This window comes from Procambarus clarkii, chromosome 54 (genome assembly GCF_040958095.1).
Source record: "Procambarus clarkii isolate CNS0578487 chromosome 54, FALCON_Pclarkii_2.0, whole genome shotgun sequence".
Taxonomy (NCBI): Eukaryota; Metazoa; Arthropoda; class Malacostraca; order Decapoda; family Cambaridae; genus Procambarus; species Procambarus clarkii.
In genome coordinates this window covers 15,226,244-15,246,390 of record NC_091203.1, presented here as the reverse complement: position 1 = coordinate 15,246,390, position 20,147 = coordinate 15,226,244, and the positions used below count along the sequence as shown (strand labels likewise).

Below are 20,147 nucleotides of genomic sequence, written 5' to 3'. Positions count from 1 at the left end.
AGAGGGTAAACAAAAGCATTCAACGACATAGGTACATAGTGATAAATTCATCCACGAACGTGCCCCCATACCCACCATGGAGCCACAATTAGAGGCAGGACACCCAAAAGGAAGCCATCACCGATCATGCCGGGGCCCCCTAGGGGTGCGTCGTGAGTATACGCCCCCTTAAGAACCGTCAGTCCGGCGAGATCGGGTTCAGTGACGAAAGGGGGATTGACAATAAGCAAGTAATTATCAAAAGAAGGCACCAAACCGGGAAGGCTATGTAGCACCATCAAATACGCAAAATAATCAGAGGGCGCTAAATATCACCAAGGATGCCAATACGAGAATAAAAACGCATAAGGCGAATGATATCAAAAGTATCCGAGTCACCAAGAATCCTATCGAGGGACAGGTGACCGCGAGGGGCGGTCGGAAAGCAAGACACACGCTCGTCCTGGAAGTCAGGACATTCAAGAAGGACATGCACGACCGTAAGAGGGACAATGCAACTAGGACAATAAGGAGCAGGGCGGCGCTCCATCAAGTGACCATGGGTTAAGCGAGTATGGCCAATATGCGACCTCGCCAGGTCGGGAGAAACCGGGAGAAAAACGAAACAGAAGGAAAAGGAACAGATGCCCAGCAGAATTGGAGAGGACGGCAGCAGGAGCAAGAGGCTAGAAAAGGACAGAGGACTGTCCCAAGGAGCATCACACTCCGGCAGCCGTCCACGAAGCCCCCTCACGACGCCAACGGGCCGGATGGGGAGGGGGCACCTAATAGGAAGCTATTGCCTAGCATGCTGGGGCCTCCTAGGGGTGCGTCGTGAGCATACGCCCCACAAACGCCACCTTAAGAACCGTTAGTCTGTCGAGAGCGGGTTCAGCGACGGAAGGGGGATTGACTATAAAAGGTTCCCCTCACTCGAGACGTCGGGTACTACAGTTCTACGGGTGCAAGAGTATGCCTCCTCAAGCACCCAGGCTTCTAAGTAGAATTAGTCCAAAGGAATAACCAAAATAAGCAAAAGGTCGGTAAGAAAAGACAAGCAGATAGGAGAAGAGGGGGGGGGGGAGAAATACGAAACAAAAAAGGAAAAGGAAAAGCGATCCAGCACCATTAGAAGACAGCAGCAGGAGTGCAAGGCCACCAAAGGACAGGACTGTCCCACAGAGCATCACACTCCAGCAGCTGTCCACCAAGCTCCCCTCACGGCGCCAACGGGCCGGAAGGGGAGGGGGGACCCCCAGCAAATAAAGCGCGTTTGTTTTAAAGGATCCACTTGTGCTGGATACGCTCAACCCTTTCATCTACCACCGAAGAATACACGGGTCTCTGCAAAGTGGATGCACAGGGTTGCAGTACACTTTTGCACCGTCACAACAGGAAGAGCGAGGGAGTCACTCATTACTGAAGACTGAACACCGAGCCACTGACAATGTTAAGTTACCACCTATTGAAGGTAGGATGGCTGTAGGAATTAAGTGAAGAGATATGCAGTTAAAGAACTGCAGAAAGTATAACACTTTTCCAGAAAAATGGTCAAATTTAATGAGCATATTAATTTTAATTTTCGATTAACTTTTTTTTTAAATTTACTGTATTAAGAGGTCCAGCAGACCACCACGTTCCCCCCCCCCCCACCCTCGTGCATCTGCACCCAAGTCATATAGTCAGTGATGAAAGTATCCTCTTAAGACTTATTTACCAGGTAGTCAACCTTCGAGTATCAGTTTTATAGATAGCCTAAGAAGGCTGCCATTAAAGCTTTAAGTACCTTATATAATTTAGTCTTACATTAATAGTCAGTTTTCTCCTTTAGCACTGTGGCTGTTACGTTTTCACGACTTTCCTGCGACGCGTTACTTGGGATCACTGACCATCTCTATGGTTCGAGTTGCCGAATATTTAGTTTGTTTACTAGACATCCCGCCCAGGAAATATTTCCATGTATAACACGCACTATCGGAACCATTAGAATACAGCTTATAAGTATCTACTCCATCTTACCAACTGCTTAACAAATTTTTGAACAGGCAAACAGACATTACTGTGGACACAAAGTTACCTATTAAAAAGAACAATTCTTGAATAAAGTTTAATAGACCATACAGACCGATAATGTTAAATATGTTTAATATTACGTTCTTTAAAAATCTTAGAACGGATGAAGGTGCTAGAGCTGTCTATAACCGTAGCGGGATCCGGGGACGAGGACCGTGTCGGTGACTGTGCGGTAGTCTGTGAACACTGTGCTCTTAGTATTCATGTTTGTTCTCACCAACGTTGTCGTGTACGACAGCCTGTGGGGAGTAAATTGGACAATTAATAGTTATTCTTTCAAGTAATGAAGAGACTGGCAGTTACAGTACAATACTGTAGATCTGGCATCGAACTTACACTTGGGTAGCAGTAGTTGTGTAGGTAGTCTGCATGATTACGTACGAGGTGTGGGCGATTGTCACGTAGTCTAAAGACCTTTCAGTCACAATCCTGAAGTCCGACTGCACGTACGTGACCGTTAGTGTCGAAGGTCTGACAACTACCGTTGTCTGGAGGGCTACGCGGTCATCCACCGGCGTCTGTGCCACCTGTGAAAGAATACTTAAACTAGTCGAAGGTCAGCGTCCAGACCATCGTTTATCACAATACATACCAAGTACTCACCGCGCGTGTTCCAGTGGTTACAGTCCTGATGGTGAGGGAAGTGAGGGTGACAGCCACACTCTGGAAAGCCTGATCAGTGAGGGTGACGAAGCGGTCGATGGTGAAGAGCTGGGTGACAGTGGGGTTAAATAGTGCATCCACTCTGCTCACTTGAGGACTGCCGTACCTTGCACCAGCGTAAGGAGCCGGACCGCTGCTGCCAGAGGTAGCTCGAGGCCCGCTGCTAACTTGTCCAGCCCTGTCACCGCTGCCTACTCCTTGGCCAGAACTGCCAACTGGACCGCCGCCGATGCCTTGGCCGAGGTTAATACCCACTCCTTGACCGCTGCCAAGGCCTAATCCAGCACCCAAAAGTGGACCGCTGTCGACGCCCGGGCCGCCACCTACAACTGGACCGCTGCCTAGTTTTAGATTAGATTAGATGTTTATTCAGGTAAGGTATATACATACAAGTGATGTTACATTAATGGATTGATATATAGATAGATCTAGTACATACAATGCCTAAAGCCACTATTACGCAATGCGTTTCGGGCAAGAAGAGTTGACCCGATGACCCCTGAGAGCTGGTAGTAGCCGTACCTTTGGTCTGACTGCCATAACCAGAGCCAGGCTGATGGGTTAGAGGAAGGCGAACCATTTAAAAGGTACATGTAAATACGCCATTGCAAGTCTTAAAATTACAAAGAAATCACAGGTCTAGGAGCTGCGTACAGGCACTGCTGCGCCGTAGTGGCTATACAAGTCTTATAGTACAGTAAAGTAAACCAAAAGACCGCTCCAAAAATTTAACAAAATCTACACATTTATAAAAGTATGCGCTAGATGTTACATACCTGTAAGGTTAAATTTAAGCAGTACCAAATAGTTGGTTGTAAAAGCCAATTGTTCATCTTCCACCCATAGTGAATGATGGAAACAATTCATTAGACTCGTTACAAGCCTTAATGTGACCCTTTTCCACTGAGCATTCATGGTCGAGAAGGGCCTTAACCATTGGTATAATTTTCTAATGTTTTTTTAAAATTTTACTACAGTAAAAGGGTTATGATAATGCTATGATATGACTAAACTTTTTAGTGGTACTAGTACCTTATTATTTAGGAATGAGAGATTTATTACATAATATGAACCAACAAAACAATTTAGTCTTAAAATTCATTAGGAATATTGTATACCAATATCTATATAACAAAGTTAAAATTGTTTAGGCTGCGACTACGCTAGCACGACATTCGTGACTTGTATGGACCCCCCACCCCGCGATTTAGGCAAATTAAAATCTAATTTTCGTAAGCAAAATTGGAAGGCGACTTTTACTCACGGTAGGAAGTTGTGCGACGACTAGATTTTGAGATGTTACCAGGGTCGTCCATATTAATAGTACCCAGGAACAGGAACACATCTGAGATAAGAAGGAAAAGTTGCTGCATGAAAGTTAAATCAATAAAATCATCTGATGCGGTACAAGTTTGATCAAGAAGTACTGGAGGTTATAATTTACCTTTAAGAGTGTAAAAAGACAGACGATCAATTAAAGTGAACACTATTTAGTTTACCTCCAATTATCACGTGTTAATTAAACTTAAGCTTTCATTTCTTATAGCTTTTTAAGTATATTTGAACAAATTATCTGTGGGAGAGTATACTGAGAATATAAGAGGATTAAACACAAACCACCCAGATACCACCTTCATTGTGGAAGAAAAGTAAAACACCAACTAACGTCACACAACACCGGTTCCATAACATTCATGGATTTAAACAAATAGCAATAACTATCCTTTTATACACAAACCTTGAAGCACGGAGAGAATATTTTCACCTCAAAAAGTTGGGGATTGAATGACAAATGCAGGAAAGTGGCCCGACTCGTTGCCTTCCCCACACACTATAAACATACGCACTAACAAGAGACTATGGAAGAAGGATAGGAAAGCTCTATAAAATATATAGATCATGTAACACCCAACCCAACGCTCGCCCGGCCTAATAGTGCCATCTATTGACGAGTGCGCCAACTACAGGAGAAAGTGGTACTATTGCATTCCCCTTCCCTCTAACATTACATCCTTGACTTTCTTTATTTATTGGAAAAGATCTCCTCTGCTTTTCATCGGGGGTATTCTGCACATCCTGCCATGTCTTCTGGTCTCATGTGATGTTATTTCTGTGTGCAGGTTTGGGACCAGCCCCTCTAATATTTTCCACGTGTAAATTATTATGTACCTCTCCCGCCTGCGCTCAAGGGAGTACAGTTTTAGGCTCTTTAGTCGGTCCCAATAGTTTAGATGTTTTACTGAGTGGATTCTAGCAGTAAAGGATCTCTGCACGCTCTCCAGGTCAGCAATTTCTCCAGCTTTGAAAGGTGCTGTCATTGTGCAGCAGTACTCTACTCTAGAGAGCACAAGCGTTTTGAAAAGTATCATCATCGGTATAGCATCTCTAGTGTGAAAAGTTCTTGTTATCCAACCTGTCATTTTTCTTGCAGTTGTGACGGCTACTTTATTGTGTTCTTTAAAGGTAAGGTCTTCCGACATGAGTATACCCAGATCCTTTACATTGCCTTTTCGTTCTATGTTATGATTTGCCTGAGTTTTGTACGTGGTTTCCGTTTTTATATTTTCATTTTTTCCATAGCGCATGAGCTGGAACTTATCTTCGTTAAACACCATATTATTGTCCGTGACAAAAAACAAAAAAAAAAGTCTCGCGGGACTCCAGAACCTGTCGTAAACAGGTTTGTCTGCCGTAAGACCTGCTTGCAAAACCATTACTGATCTCTTGAATATCTTCATCTGTGTTTGAATACATCATTTTCCCTCCCGTGCTGTTATAGATCAAGTTATTTGAGCTTAGAGAAAATGTTTGTTAAATATGACAGCTAACCACTTAGGGTTAGTGGTATTATTAATGGTAGCGGGTCTACAGTACAGGATAACACATCGCGTCAGAAATGAAAGCCGGGAGATCCCCAGCTGGATATTTGGGATGAATAAGGAACTAATGTCGCCAAGATATGGATTACTGGCAAGCATTTCCAGTCCAACTATGCAAAAATCGATGCTGTATGAATTGTGTGTTTGGGGAAATTTTCAGGCAGAATATCATCAGAATCTGTTGATGCAGAATGTTGAGGTGTGCAAATATATACATCGTCATGGTATGATTAGTTTTTAATGGGTCTGTTGATAGATGTCTCATCATCATCCTGATTTTGTGATATATTGTGCCTTTACAATATATCATCTTTCAGATTCTTAGCAAAATGTCACTCACTTTATACCTATAATGTAAATTTCAATTTAGACTCTTATGCACCTGTATAAGAGTCTAAATTGTATACACCTTCAGTTAAGTGTAGTCAGCATTTAAATGATTTGGAGAAGTTGTTACCAATTAAGTTTCTGATTTAGATAATGACAATGTCTACTGCTTTTCTGTCATTGTGACTCATGTAATTAATGTACTGTTCGTTTTATGTATATTTTCCCAGTTATAAATGAGCAAACATTTATGAGTACATGTTTTTATTATTACTGTCAGGGATACGTGTGATCGTTTTCTGCCCACTTTTCATCAAGAACTGTACTCACTATATTCAGATTGGCTGGAAGGATAGGTTTTCTCCCTAGTAATACATCGCTTTCTATTTTGCTAAGCGACAAACAACTACATAGGTTGCCAGTTACCCTTTATCTTTAAGGTGATTGGTTTACTTAGAAATATAATTGAAAAATGCATTTGGTCTTTTCTTCTCTGAAAATTTTCCACAGGTTTTCCAATGAGCTCAGCAAGCTTTGTCTTAAGGTGGGACTTGAATTTTGATGGTTTCAAGCTTGATAGCTGCAAGAACTTCACTGCAAATAACACTGGGGCCTGGATTCTCGTTTTTCCATTCGCACTTAATAAAGCTATACTTCAAAAATTCTTCGCTTTGTTGCCTCCACAAATTTTTTTTCTTGGCAAGGAGTTCAGAAGAGGATGCAGACACAGATGCCTCACCCAAAATCGTCACATTTTCACCTGCAAGTTTGTCTGTCTGTCTGTCTGTCTGTCTGTCTGTCTGTCTGTCTGTCTGTCTGTCTGTCTGTCTGTCTTTCTCTGTTGTACAAGGAGGCGTTAATGACTGAGATCCATTAATACAGCGATTAATGATACATTTTTTTCAGGGTTAAGGCATAATCTTTAATGTAACTTAAAAAATGATCACTTTATACTTTGGAAGTTCGTAAACAACAAAACTCATACCTGCTTGATGGGGTTCTGGTAGTTCTTTTACTCCCCAAGGCAGGCTTGACTCGAGAGAGTTTCGTCCACCAGGCCGTTGTTTGGAGTGGCCCACAGGTCCACATATCCCCCTCAGCCCTGTTAGTCCGGCACTCCATGAAGAAAACTATATTGTTTTCTCTTGAAGATGTGGCACCGTTGTTCCGGCCATATTTATTTTGCTCGCTGGGAGGATGTTGAGCATCCAAAGACCTCTGATGTTTATACAGTTTTCTCTGATTGAGCCTATGGCACCCCCTGTTCTTTACTGGTTCTATTTTACATTTTATTCCATATCGTTCACTCCAGTATGTTGTTAATTACTGTTTAGTTATGGGACCTGGACCCCTCCAATGTTTTCCACATATATATTATTTGATATCTCTCTTCTCACCATTCTAGTGTGTACATTTGGAGAGCTTTGAGACGTTCCCAATAATTTAGGTGCTTTATCGCGTCTATCTATGCCGTATAAGTTCAATATATTCACTCTATTTCAGCCATCTCACCGGCTCTGAAGGGGAAGTGAGTACTGAGCAGTACTCAAAACGGTACAGAACACGTAATTTGAAGAAAACAACCATTCTGATGTGATCCCTGGATTTGAAAGTTCTCGTAATCCATCCTATAATTTTTTTTGGCTGACGCAATATTTGCTTGGTTATGCTCCTTAAACGTTAGGTTGTCAGACATCATTATTCCCAAATCCTTTACATGCTGTTTTCCTACCATGGGCATATTTGATTGTTTTGTACCCTGAACAAATACACAAGGGCCGTGACGAGGATTCGAACCTACATCCGAGAGCATCCCAGACGCTGCCTTTACCGACTGAGGTTACCGATGTTCTCGGACGTAGGTTCGAATCCTCGTCACGGCCCTTGTGGCTTTGTTCATTTAATGCATCAAGCTATTATGATTTCTGTGTATAGTGTTTTGTACCCTGTATTATGTTTAAGGTCCTTATTTTTACCGTACCTGATTTCCTGGAATTTATCACTGTTAAACATCATGTTATTGTCTGCTGCCCAGTCGAAAACTTTATTAACATTAGCTTGTAGTTTTTCAATGTATTCAACAGAGGTAATTTTCATGCTGATTTTTGTGTCATCTGCAAAGGATGATACGAATCTGTGACTTGTATTTGCATCTATGTCTGAAGTGAGAATAAGGAAAAGCAGTGGTGCAAGGACTGAACCCTGAGGCACAGAGCTTTTAACTGCGCTTGGACTCGATTTTATATGGTTGACTCTTACTCTTTGTGTTCTGTTCGACAGAAAACTGAGTATCCAGCGTCCTACTTTACCAGTTATTCCAACTGACCTCATTTTATGTGCTATCAGTCCATAGTCACATTTATCAAAAGCCTTTGCAAAGTCCGTGTATACCACATCTGCATTCTGTTTTCTTTTAATTCCTCAAGGATTTTTTCGTAATGGTCAAGTAGCTGTGAGAACCATGATCTTCCCGGTCTAAATCCATGTTGGCCTGGGTTGTGGAGGTCATTGGTTTCCATGAAACTAGTGATCTGACTCCGGGTCACCCTCTTAAATGCCTTTATTATTTGGGACGTTAGTGCAACTGGTCTATAATTCTTTGCCAAGTGCATTGCTCCCTCCCTTGTGTAGAGGGGCATTGTATGGTGATTCAGGCGCATCTGGTATTTCCCCCGTGCCCAAGCTCTTCCTCTGCACAATACTGAGTGCCTACGCTACTGACACCTTGCATTTTATTATAAAAATATAATTCCATGAGGATTGAGTGCATGGGCATGTTGTCAATTTCCTTTTCAAAATCTGTCATGCACGTGTTAATATCAGTTTATTTACAGGGGTTTGAAAATTACGCATAAAGAAGTTGTCCAGATCTTCCACTTTCATGCTGTTTTTTGGAATGCTAAACATGTCCTCAAAGTTTTTTTTTTAGGATTTCGCTGATTTCTTTGTCATCCTCTGTGTATGAACCCTCACTTGTACATAATAGGTCCAATACTGGCAGTGGTTTTTGCTTTTAATTTAGCATATGTGAAGAAATATTTTTGGTTTTTCTTTATTTCTTCAATTGCTTTCTGTTCTAGTTGACTCTCTTCAATTTGATATAAATGCTTCAGTCTCCATTCGATTTCTAAAATTTCCCTGTTTAAATTATTCTTTCTTTGTTTGGAAAGTCGTGTCTGCTTAAGCATTTCCGTTATTTTTTTCTTCTTTTGTAGTGTCATCTGCGTTATCTTTCTACGTTCGACCTCGTTCTGGCTTTCCTCATAGGCACATGCTTTAGAAAGACTTCATATGCTTCAGAAGTTCATTTTTTTTTCTTTGTGTAGGATTTTTATTACTTAGAACAGTTTCCCATTTAATGTTTGTAAGGTCCCTGTTTATTTTCTCCCAGTTTATCCTTTTATTATTAAAATTGAATTTAATGAATAACCTCTCTCGTTTGTTGTTTCTCTTAGGCCTATTACCGAGATTAATGTTAGTTTGCACTTCAATGATCTTGTGGTCCGAGCATGTAGTGTCTGGGATTGTAATATCTATGATTAGCTCATCATTGTTCGTGAATATCAGGTCCAGCGCAATTTCGTTCTTGGTTGGTTCTGTAATCTCCTGATTGAGAGAGAATTTGTCACAGAATCTCTGTAGTTCTCTGTCCTGTGGTTGGTTATTTCCAGGTTGATTTCCTGCTATAATGTTATTGTTTACTAGTCTCCATTTTAAACTGGGTATATTGAAGTCTCCAAAAATAATAATATCTGGTACTGGATTTGTTAGGTAATCAAGAATTGTCTCTATTTTGTGAATCTCCTTAGTGAATTCCTCAACTGTTTCAACTGGCTGTTTGTGTATAAGAATAATAAATAGATTTTTATTTTCATGTTCATTTCAAAGACGTTGGTGTGGTGAACGTCCTCGTTGTCCAGTACGTGTATGAATCACGTTTTGCCTGCCTCCCCTCGCTCTCGTTCATTAAACCTCTGTTGATGTTTTTTTTAACAATGCCAAGGTTTTTTACCTTGTGATGATTTCGAGGCTCAACGTCGCCGCGGCCCGGTCATCGACCAGGCCTCCTCCAGGTTCTTTATTATTAGTGGTTTTATTTTATAGTTTAACAATTATATTTTTTATGATAAGGGAAATAATAATATTATATGTATTCATACCTCAAATTCTCATTTATTCTATCAGCCTGTCCTCAGGGAGGAGATCCCTCTCAAGGCAATAAATTGGGAACAATTTAAAATTTGTGCTATTATCTACTCATTATCTATGTATAGGTTTAATTAAGGTTACTTTAGACTAAAAGTGGGTTCGGTTAGGTTAGGTTTCATTACGTTTAGTTACGTTAATATTATAAATTATTGAGGATAATGTGATATATATATAATTCGGTAACTGTTTGAGTGTACAGGCAAATTCTGTTTACAGAAAATTAAATTTTTCAAAGAAAACATTTTCAGCATACATTTTTTATATTCTAAACCAACGATTTATATTACATGAAAATTATAACTTGAGAATAATCTATTCAGGACGAAGGCTTACATGTAGACTATTAATGTATCTGTAATATGCTTCCAGACTATTACAAATATCTAGATAACTATCCAGGTGGTTTTAAGAGGGATTTGGTTTATCATGGTATTGGATTTGGCCTGAGGACGGGAGGTATTTTATTCTCAGTAATTAGTGGGGACCCGCACCTTGAAAAGCCCTCTTTAAGACGACGAAGCTGAGAGAGCATATACTGACATAATTATTCATACTTTATGTTCTTCAAAATCTGTAGATCATTAATAAAAATCACATCTATGTTATAAATTTTTATGAAAGACTTGTTAACCTAATATATTTAATTGTATTAAAGGAAGGGAGTACCACCTCTGGCTGGAAGAAGAGAACCCCTTAGCCTCGGAGGAAACCACACATAACGCATTAGAGGGAATGTTTAGGTCCCCTCCAATACAGTTTATATGTGCTTTTCTCCTACCACCCCTTCCTTTTGTTTTTTTTTTGTGCTTTATTTTATATATAAAGGTTACAAGATATACATTGGTTAATACATTTAGTGTTTAAAGGTTATGGATCTCTTGAAGCTCCTCCGTTTCCAGACAGAAACCGAGGATGCAGCAGGCGTTCCCTCTGGATCGCTGCACTGAGGCGCTGAAACAAGAAACTGGCAGTCCTTAAGTCTCTGGTGACGTCAATGATCCTGGAGCCCAATTCTTTGAGAAATCTCATGGCACTCTTACCCCTGGGGCCATACGTCTCAGATGCAATGGGAACGTATGTGTATTGGCCTTCAAATCGCCTGTAATTGACTGATTTTACTGTTTCTTTGTGGTTGGCCGCCCCGCCTGCTTGATCAGCACAGAAGTGTAAATAGGTGTCAGCCAGGGTGGATACACATGTATAGTCCCACACCAACTGTTTGTCCCTTTTCCAGGGGTATATAGTGATGCAATCAGTGCGAAGGGCAGGGTCATCTGTGTTTTGGTCCCCTGGGATGCGAGGTTCTCTCTCCCTACTAGGGACTGAGCTGAGACAAGGCTCCTCTTGATGATGTCATTGACTTCGTTGTGTCTTGCATGCCAGCCCTTTGTGCTTCCGTAATGCAACCTATGCAGTCCATATTGGTCTGCTTCCACCTTGTTTCAAATACACTTGTATTCAGTGTGAATTGGGGCACCAAGGTGGAGGGCCACTGCTACACGAAAGGATTCTGGATCTAGACTCGTGCCATTGCCGACAAGGGTACTGCCAGGAGGAAGTCTCCTGCATTGGGGAACGCACTTTCTGAGGAGGGCTTTCTCCTTGTCTGATGTTGCGGCATGGAGCATGGCATCAGCAATAATTTTCCACAAGTGGATGGTCCCCGCTGGACTGATTGTGTTTTTTGATGGATCTATGATGGGTGCTAGGGCTGCAAGAGCATCCCACTGATTTGAACATTCAGTGAAAGCAGGATTGCGTATTCCTGCTAAATGACTCAGGGGTTCAGGTAGGATATCTCATACAAGGTCGTGCAATGCATGGGAGAAGGAAAGAGAGGCTAGTAGAGCAATCTGAGAGACTGTGCGGACACCAAGGCCGCCGAGTCTAAAAGAGAGGGTTGCTTGCTCCCACTGATAGTCATCCAATGGAAGGTTCAGGAATTTCACCAGCATGGACCTCAGAAGCGTGACATGCACATTTAATTTAGCACTGCTGTAGGATGGAGAACACCTCAAAAAATAAGTCAACTTAGGGAGAGATTGACATCTTGTGAGGAGGAGAAGAGCATCATGGGCATCAATCTTGTCACTCCTATCCAGCATTTTCCTTTGATCTTTGATTTTTGCATCCAGGACTTCCTCGATTGCTTGCGAGCCAATGGGGGCTCTCAGGAGGGTCTAGTCAGGTGGCTCGACAACGAGAATATCTGGAAGAACATTTTTTATTTGGCCAATGATGTTTTGAATGCGGGAGACTATTTCTCATTTGGATTCATTGAGAATGTGGCCCAGTGCTGCTCCTTGCTCCTCCTTATATCCTCCAAAATGGTATCCGGGGGTGCTGGCAAGAATGCCATCATTCAGGTACCAGATGCTTGCTTGTCAGACTATCAGTGACCTCTTTGATAGCTAAACAAAAAAGGAGATCATCTTGTTGGACACCTTCACAGGAGTCTATTTCATGCTCCCCAAAAAGAAACTTAGAGTCCCAATGTAGCACGATCGGATGAATGGGTAAAGGGAAAGGAAATGGTTGTGTACAGCCCTGAGGACTGCGTCTCTTCTGACTTGATTGAAGGCATTTTTAGTCAATCTTTACTAGTGCCTTCTGGGCCGAGGGATCAGCAATGTAAGCCTGCGCTGCATGTGTTGCAGCTTCACAACCTAGGGGAATCCCAAACACGAGCTGATTAGGTTTCAGCAAGGTGGCTGCTTCCTGGCTGATACATTTCACTGCAGCCTTAGCTATGGGGCGTCGGACGGTGGTACCAACGGCAATGGGCCCGATTCTCATATTCTTCTTCTTCTTTAGAGGGCAGAGTGCGGCTCCATGAAAGAGAGGCCGGATGTCCTCAGGGACGCCGCCAGCCAAACACATGTTGGAGAATCTGATAAGTTCCACTAGAAGGTCCTTTGCGGCATCTCCAAGCACCGGGTTCAGCATTTGTTTGATGTGCTGGGGTCGTAGGCCTGTAAAACCCCCTGCTGAATCTAATGGAAAAGACATGGCTGCTTTGTACACCTCAGATTCTCGAACAGTCAAGGGTTCTATGCCAGTATTCTTTTTCTGGGGATCACCGCTACTGTCTGGAGCTCTATGTGGGTTTTTGTCTTGTAGAGTCTGTGCTGTCGTGGTGTTCCTGGGGGCAATAGTGTCATCACTGGTTATGATTCTGATGGCACATGTGGTATTGCCCTTTTTTACTTTCCTGGTGATCTGTACTCTTATTTTGTGGTTCTCGGGTGAGCTGTTGTTGGTCGTCTTGTGGCTGGTATTCTTGGCACGAGGGGGGAGGTGGACCAGGTTATCTTCTCAGGGAAATTCATTAAGAACCCTAATTACTGAGGTTGCTAATGACTTATCTCTCCTCGGCGGTAATGCCAGGCATGCATTCCCAATTAGTAGGAGATTGTTTTATACTCCAGTGGTTCCAGGAGCATTGTTGATCTCTGTCAGCAGAATGGTGAGTATGGTTGCTGCTTGATGACGGGCAGCCTTAGGGATGTGGGGCAAGGTCCTTGTGGACGTCGCTTTGACTGCTTCAAGGCAGATTGTCTGCTGAAATAAAGTTGAGAGAGGTATTGTTTCTCGCTGCTGCAGCAGGTTGTCTGCTGTCACCTGCTGTTGTTGTTGTCCTGAATTGGCAGAATGTTGGCAGCTAGTTCCATCAGCAACAAGACGAAACTGTCTGTCACACACTCGTCAGTTTCCACTTGGGCGTTCCCCCTCTTGGATTGAAGGGGGCTGTGTCAGGTGCAACACGTGCCATGCCTAGATGTCCTGATGACTGGCTGCCCATTGAGTGCACTCTCGTCTTCCCGAGAAGAGTGTACCAAGGCAAGCATTACCTTCCTGGGGCATGGTCCTTGCACAGTGTGTGGGTAGGCTGGTGGTTGATGAGCGGCTGGGTCAGGCGCAGGTAGCGGGGTGAGGGAAGATGCCGGGTGGGCTGTGCTGGGGGCAGGGGGGGGGGGGGGTAGTGGAGGGGGTACAGGGGTCTGGTAGCAGAGTGGACAGCGCGCATGACCCTAATTCTGTGGTCGGCGTTTGATTCTCAGACCAGGTAGAAACAAATGGGCAAATGAACAAATCCACAAGGGACGTGACGAGGATTCGAACCTACGTCCGAGAGCGTCCTAGACGCTGCCTTAATCGACTGAGCTACGACATGGTATAAGAATTTCAACCAGAAATTCTAATGAATTTACTTAGATACTGCAGCCTCTCCAAGACAAACCAGAATTTTACAGTTCCCCCCATGCACTTGATCTATGTCAATAGACCGTTCTACCTCTTCGCCCTTACTTCATTACACACAGAAATCACATCATAACACTATTGTGATTTCCGTGTGTAAATGGGCAAAATTTCTTTCACCCTGATGCTCTTTTACCAAGCAGTAAATAGGTACCTGGTAGTTAGACAGCTTTACGGAGCTGCTTCCTGGGTTTGTGTGTGTGTGCGTGAGTGTGGAAAAAACCTTTAGTTAGTAATATTTACAGTTGATTGACAGTTGAGAGGCGGGCCGAAAGAGCAGAGCTTAATCCCCGCAAGAACAACTAGGAGAATATGAGGGAGGTCACCGTCACACTTATTACACAAATTTCAACACTCAGGAAATCACTAGTGCATTTTGTTTTAACATGACACTCACCGAATTTGATTGGGAACGCACTAACTCCCAACTAACATTACTGTAGGCTGCTTGACAGCCTCCCCATCACTCCCCCTCCCCGCCTGGGGGCAGGTGTTGGGGGCACTGGGACGACGGCCCTCACCCATACACTGTCCCTGCCTCGCCGTCTGCAAAGCCCACACACCGCCCTTTTCTACGTTGATTTTGATGGAATGGAGGAGAAACGTTTCTTCTTGTCACCCTCGCGGCCTTCAGCAGGTATTCATACCTACACAAGTCAAGTCTTGGTTGGCTCAGGCATCGTTATACACGTTAAAATTGGTTGATGTGTAGGACCCTGCTCACCACATGTCTGTCCCCCTCTCATCCCATGATATATATACCATGCTGCAATTGTCGATCATGAAACACTGATCATTTGTATGCGGAAAATCCACAGAGAAAACCGAAAGGTTTTCTTCTAGTCAGTCTGGTGTTGACAACAACTTTGATCGGCCGAAACGTTCATCTTCCTTTCCCATTTCTCTGTGGATTGTCCGCATATACCACAGTATATATATATACTTGTAGTAAATATAATTTCAGAATATAAGGAAAATGGCCAAGGAATATTCACCAAAAAGTGTACACCATTTATCGTTGTATATAAACTTAGTTCATAGTAATCTCGTGATGATTACCGTATACGATGGTAATCATCACGAGATCGTTGGAAGGTGTCTGGCTGAGTTGGAAGTGTAGGAAAATCGTGTATAGAATATTATAAATATACAATACTGGAAAAATAGAATAGTGGCAAGAGGCGGCATCAGCTAGGCTGTGTTTACACAACCCACGAGGCCTACCCCTGTGGCAGTCCCACGGTAATAAAATACGGAAAATATATAGTGTAATATGGAAATGTGGATCTAGGAATTAGTAATAAAGTGAGTGAGTACCATTGCAAGCAGGAAATTAGGCAGAAAATTCCTTGTAAGAATACAAGCAAAGAATAAATCAGTGTTATAAATCGAGTAACTGGAAACTGGCGACATCAACCTGGGACAACATGAGGTCACCTGTACCGACCGGGGACCAGCTTCGATACCCTACGCTAAGTACCTGCCATAAAGTTTGCACAAAATAACATACATAATAGTACAAATATACAGTATACATATAATATTATAAATTTTAAATATATAAATATATACATATAATTTTATATAGAGTTAAAAGGACTGACATCAACAAGTGATCCATTCAGTGAAGCACAAATACAATACATTACATCAGACAATGGAGAGGTGTGGTAAGTGTTTGGGAGTATTGGGAAAACGTAATGTAGGCGTCAAGTGTTGCATCTGTAACATAAGATTTCACCTGTGCTGTGCAGAATTATCTCCAGGATGCACAAAAAGGCAAGGAATTTACTGGGTTTGCAAAGATGACAGATTAATGTTGGAGAACATAACTAAACTGATGAAAAACATTCCCGAGTCACAGAGATTATCATTCACAGAAAAGCTACCAGTGATATATGCGGACTGGGAAAAGACAACATTGGATAACGACCCAAACTCAGGAATAAGTGTTTGCCTAGCTCTGGGCGGAGGTGGACGTGTCGCCTGTGAGCTCCTGGTTTGCTGTCCCGTGGTAGTTTGTGTGTGTGAGCGGACCCCTGGGGCCGTGGCGGCTGGAGAGATGGCGGCCCCCCTCGCCCCTGTGAAGCGGAGGGATTTCATTGGCCTAGAATTTACTGGCCCAGCGTCTTATCCGGCAGTTGAGGTGGTGATGAGTGACATGTTGCGGATGGATGTGGCGTTCAACTTGTACCCGAGCATCGAGCTGTTGTGAAATTCTGCTCTACGGCTGTGTATCGTGACTTTGTGGAACGCTATGACGGGAGGACATTTACTCTGCCTGAGGGTGGTGGTTCGGTGATAGTGTCGGACAGGTGCAGTGAGACTACCTATGTGGCAGTTCATGGTGCTCCCTTTGAGTTCCCTGACTCTCTTCTCCAGTGTCATTTTACCCGGTATGGGCGGGTCTTGAGTGTCCGAATGAATGCAGTCTCCTCCGGGCGGTGGAAGGGTATCCCGAATGGGACCCGCACTGTGGCGCTGCGCTTGAAGGACTCCATCCCTTCGTCTCTCCAGCTTCTGGGCTTCATGGTATGCGTGTTCTATGGGGTCAGCCCCGGACGTGTTACCGGTGCGGACTCTCTGGCCATCAAGCTGCGGGATGTGACATTCCCCCGTTTGCAGTCCCGGACCTGTCGGAAGGTGCTGCTGTGGAAAGTGTTACTTCCCAGTCCTCTGGTGCCCCGTTGCCGGTCTCTGATGCCAGCCTCGATGTGGCTGTGGGTGTCGGGGTGGAAGCAAGTGCATCCCCGGCTCCCGCACCTCAGCCTCCCCTGCCTGCCTCGTCTCCAGTCGAGTCTCCAGTTGTGTCTCCTGTGGTGTGTGGTCTCGTGACTCCGGACGTCGAGGCTGAGCCTCGGCCTGTACTGTCTGCGGCAGCTGTGTCTTCGACCCGTGTCGACGTGTGCACTGTGATGTCTCCTGCAGCGTGTGGTCCTGTTCCCCGGGTTGTTGAGGCTGCAATGTTGAGTGATCGTGCGCTGCGGGGAGTTGCGCGGGCAACCAGCGGTTCTGCTACGGTGCTTCCTAGCGGAGGTGATAGTTCCGACGATCTGTGACCTGTGTCCAAGCGTTCGCGGCAAGCTTTGAGTCTATCTCCGCCTCGTAATGCGGCCTGGGCCGACGTCGGGGAATTTGAGGACTCCGGGAGTTCGTCTTCTGAAATTGAAATTGAAATAAGTTTATTGAGGTAAAATACACACAAAGGGATGAGGTAGCTCAAGCTATTCTCACCCCATTCAGTACAACGTGTTAATATATACATAGACACACATCACAAATAAACACATTACCAAACATTCTGTGAGGTAAACATATACATTTCCTCCTTCACAAGTAGTATGGTATCAGACGTACACACAAATACTTTTATGACCTAGGTATACTGTATAGACAATTTGCAAGACACCTGCAGATAATTCAACAAAATATTACAATCTTGGTGCAAAATTCTTATATCTCTCAAGCTTCGTCTTCTGGGGATGGTGATGTGTGCGACGCTGTTGGAGTGCCTGCGGCTCCTGTGGGTCGAGTTGCAGCAGTGATGGGTCCTGTGGTGGGGTTGTCGCCTGGCCCTGGTCCGGTGTATTCTCCGGCTGCCTCCGCGTCACTGGTTGCTGGTTCCCCAGCTTGGGAGGTTGTGGCACCGGCCGAGATTGCGAGAGAGGGTAGGGGCTTGGTGCCGGTTCTTACGAATGCTTCTGTTCCGGCAGCCTCCGTGCCTCTGGCGTCAATGTCTGTGCCTTCCACGCCTTTGCCCTCTGCTCAGTCGTCCTTTGTTACTCCGTCCCCTGTGGTGTCGGCCCCTGCCCCATCGCCCTCTGTGATTGCGTCCCCTGCGACTCCGCCCGCTATGTTGCCGGCCTGTGTCCGGCCGACTCCTGTGCTTCAGTCCCGTGTGGTTCCACCGTCTGTATCAAAGCCCTCTGTGCGGCCTCTTCCCGTGCCTACCGCCTCCGTGTTGGAGGGCGCCGAGCTGGATGTTCCTGACTTCATGCATCGACCACGAGGGTCACGTAGTCACGTTAACGCGCCTATGGAATTGTGGGCACAGTGGGATGCCTACAGGAAGAAGTACCCTCGTCGTTTCTATCCGGATAAATATGAATATGATTGACTGTGTGTGTGGTTCTTGCTTTGTGTTACTTTATTTCTTTCGTTGTTTTGTTGAGCTATGTGATACGGGTTCTTTTTTTTCTGTTTTCTTACCTAGCTGGGTTAAAATGCTCTAGTGTTTTTTTCTTATTTGCCTGTATTTCATTGTTACCTATGTGTAAGATTCCATTTTTGTTTATGCTTATTTACGATTTGTTTTATTATCTGTGTCCTATTTACTGTGTTCTATGTTCCAATGTTGGTTTGTATTATACCGATTCTTTAATTCTTATTTTTTTATTTTGATATTTTACTATGTAATGCAAATGTGTTCTGTTTCTTTTGATCTATGTACTGTGCTGTGTATTGCTTTGTTGTATTCCCTTGTTATTTTCCTGCATTTTATTTACTATGTTGTATTTCCAGTGTTATATTACCATGTTCTGTTATTATGTTCTCGATTCTGTGGTGTGTTGTCTGCTGTTGTGTGGTGTGGCGCATGGTGTGTGTGTTTTGTGTTTGTGTTAGTTTGTGTTATTGTGTATATGTATATTCGTTGTTTATAGTTTACCCTTGGTTTTCTTGTGCTCTTTGTGCGCTTTTGTCATTCCTGAGGCTTTTGGCACGCCCCATCTGGGTAATGCTGCTTTGTTTGTGTGTGTGTGTGTTCTTTTGAGTTTTATGTTATTCTTTGTTTTCACTTTTGTGTTGTGTTGATCTGTGTTACGTGTTATGTGTTGTTGTTATTCTGCGTTCTTTGTTCTTCTGTGTTTTCCTGTTATATGGTTACTGTACGCTGTAATTGCTCTGTTTTACAAATAAAAAGAAAAAAAAAACTCAGGAACAGATAGTTTAGAGAATCGCAGCAGTCGTGTGGAGGAAGAGGGTATTGTGGTTCAAAATAACAGCAATATTGCAGAGCCAGGTAATATAAACGATAAGAGCAACATTGAGACAGTGCATAAATAAAGGAATTGGGACGAAAGACGGGGATGGCTCCAATAAAGATGTAGACAAGACAGACACAGGTATAAGTACCTTGAAAAACGCCAAACCGGAACATATTTGCAAATTCTACGCTAAAGGAATATGCAAATATGGAAAATTACGAGCAAAATGCAATTTTCTGCATCCTCGAAAATGCAGGAACATGTTGGCGAGGGGTACATGCCGTTTTGGATCAGGGTGTAGATACTTTCACCCTAAATAATGTCAATTTTCAATTAGGGACAAAAGATGCTACAATCTTCAGTGTTGGGAATTCCACGTGAAAGGGACACAGCGTTATAGACGGGAAGATCAATATGACATTACTTGAATTTTTTTAGAGGAAGGCAGAAACAGAGTAGTAAATATAAGAGAGAGGAACAATCAGATGGAACCACTAGAGGATTACAGAGGGGAAGGGAGAAATTCCACGTGAGAGGGACACAGCGTTATAGACGGGAAGATCAATATGACACTACTTGAATTTTTTTAGAGGAAGGCAGAAACAGAGTAGTAAATATAAGAGAGAGGAACAATCAGATGGAACCACTACAGGATTACAGAGGGGAAGGGAGATACCCACAAGACTGGAATACAAATTATCAACAAACACACAGGTACTACATCACACAACACCCGTCCTACTACCAAAACTGGACGAATCCCTTCCAAAAC

At 43.5% G+C, this 20,147-nt stretch overlaps 1 protein-coding gene across 1 annotated transcript in view; it reads right to left on the bottom strand.

The window, feature by feature from the left end:
• Positions 1 to 2,072: 2,072 nt before the first annotated feature.
• Positions 2,073 to 20,147, bottom strand: part of LOC138352621 (uncharacterized) — a 55,784-nt gene continuing 37,709 nt past the window's right edge. The window contains exons 2-5 of the mRNA XM_069305119.1: positions 3,980 to 4,060; positions 2,656 to 3,056; positions 2,389 to 2,579; positions 2,073 to 2,291 (exon numbers count right to left, since the gene is read on the bottom strand). Coding sequence (XP_069161220.1) covers positions 2,165 to 2,291; positions 2,389 to 2,579; positions 2,656 to 3,056; positions 3,980 to 4,031 — 771 coding nt within the window. The 5' untranslated portion in view covers positions 4,032 to 4,060 and the 3' untranslated portion in view covers positions 2,073 to 2,164. The remainder of the gene's footprint in view (positions 2,292 to 2,388; positions 2,580 to 2,655; positions 3,057 to 3,979; positions 4,061 to 20,147) is intronic.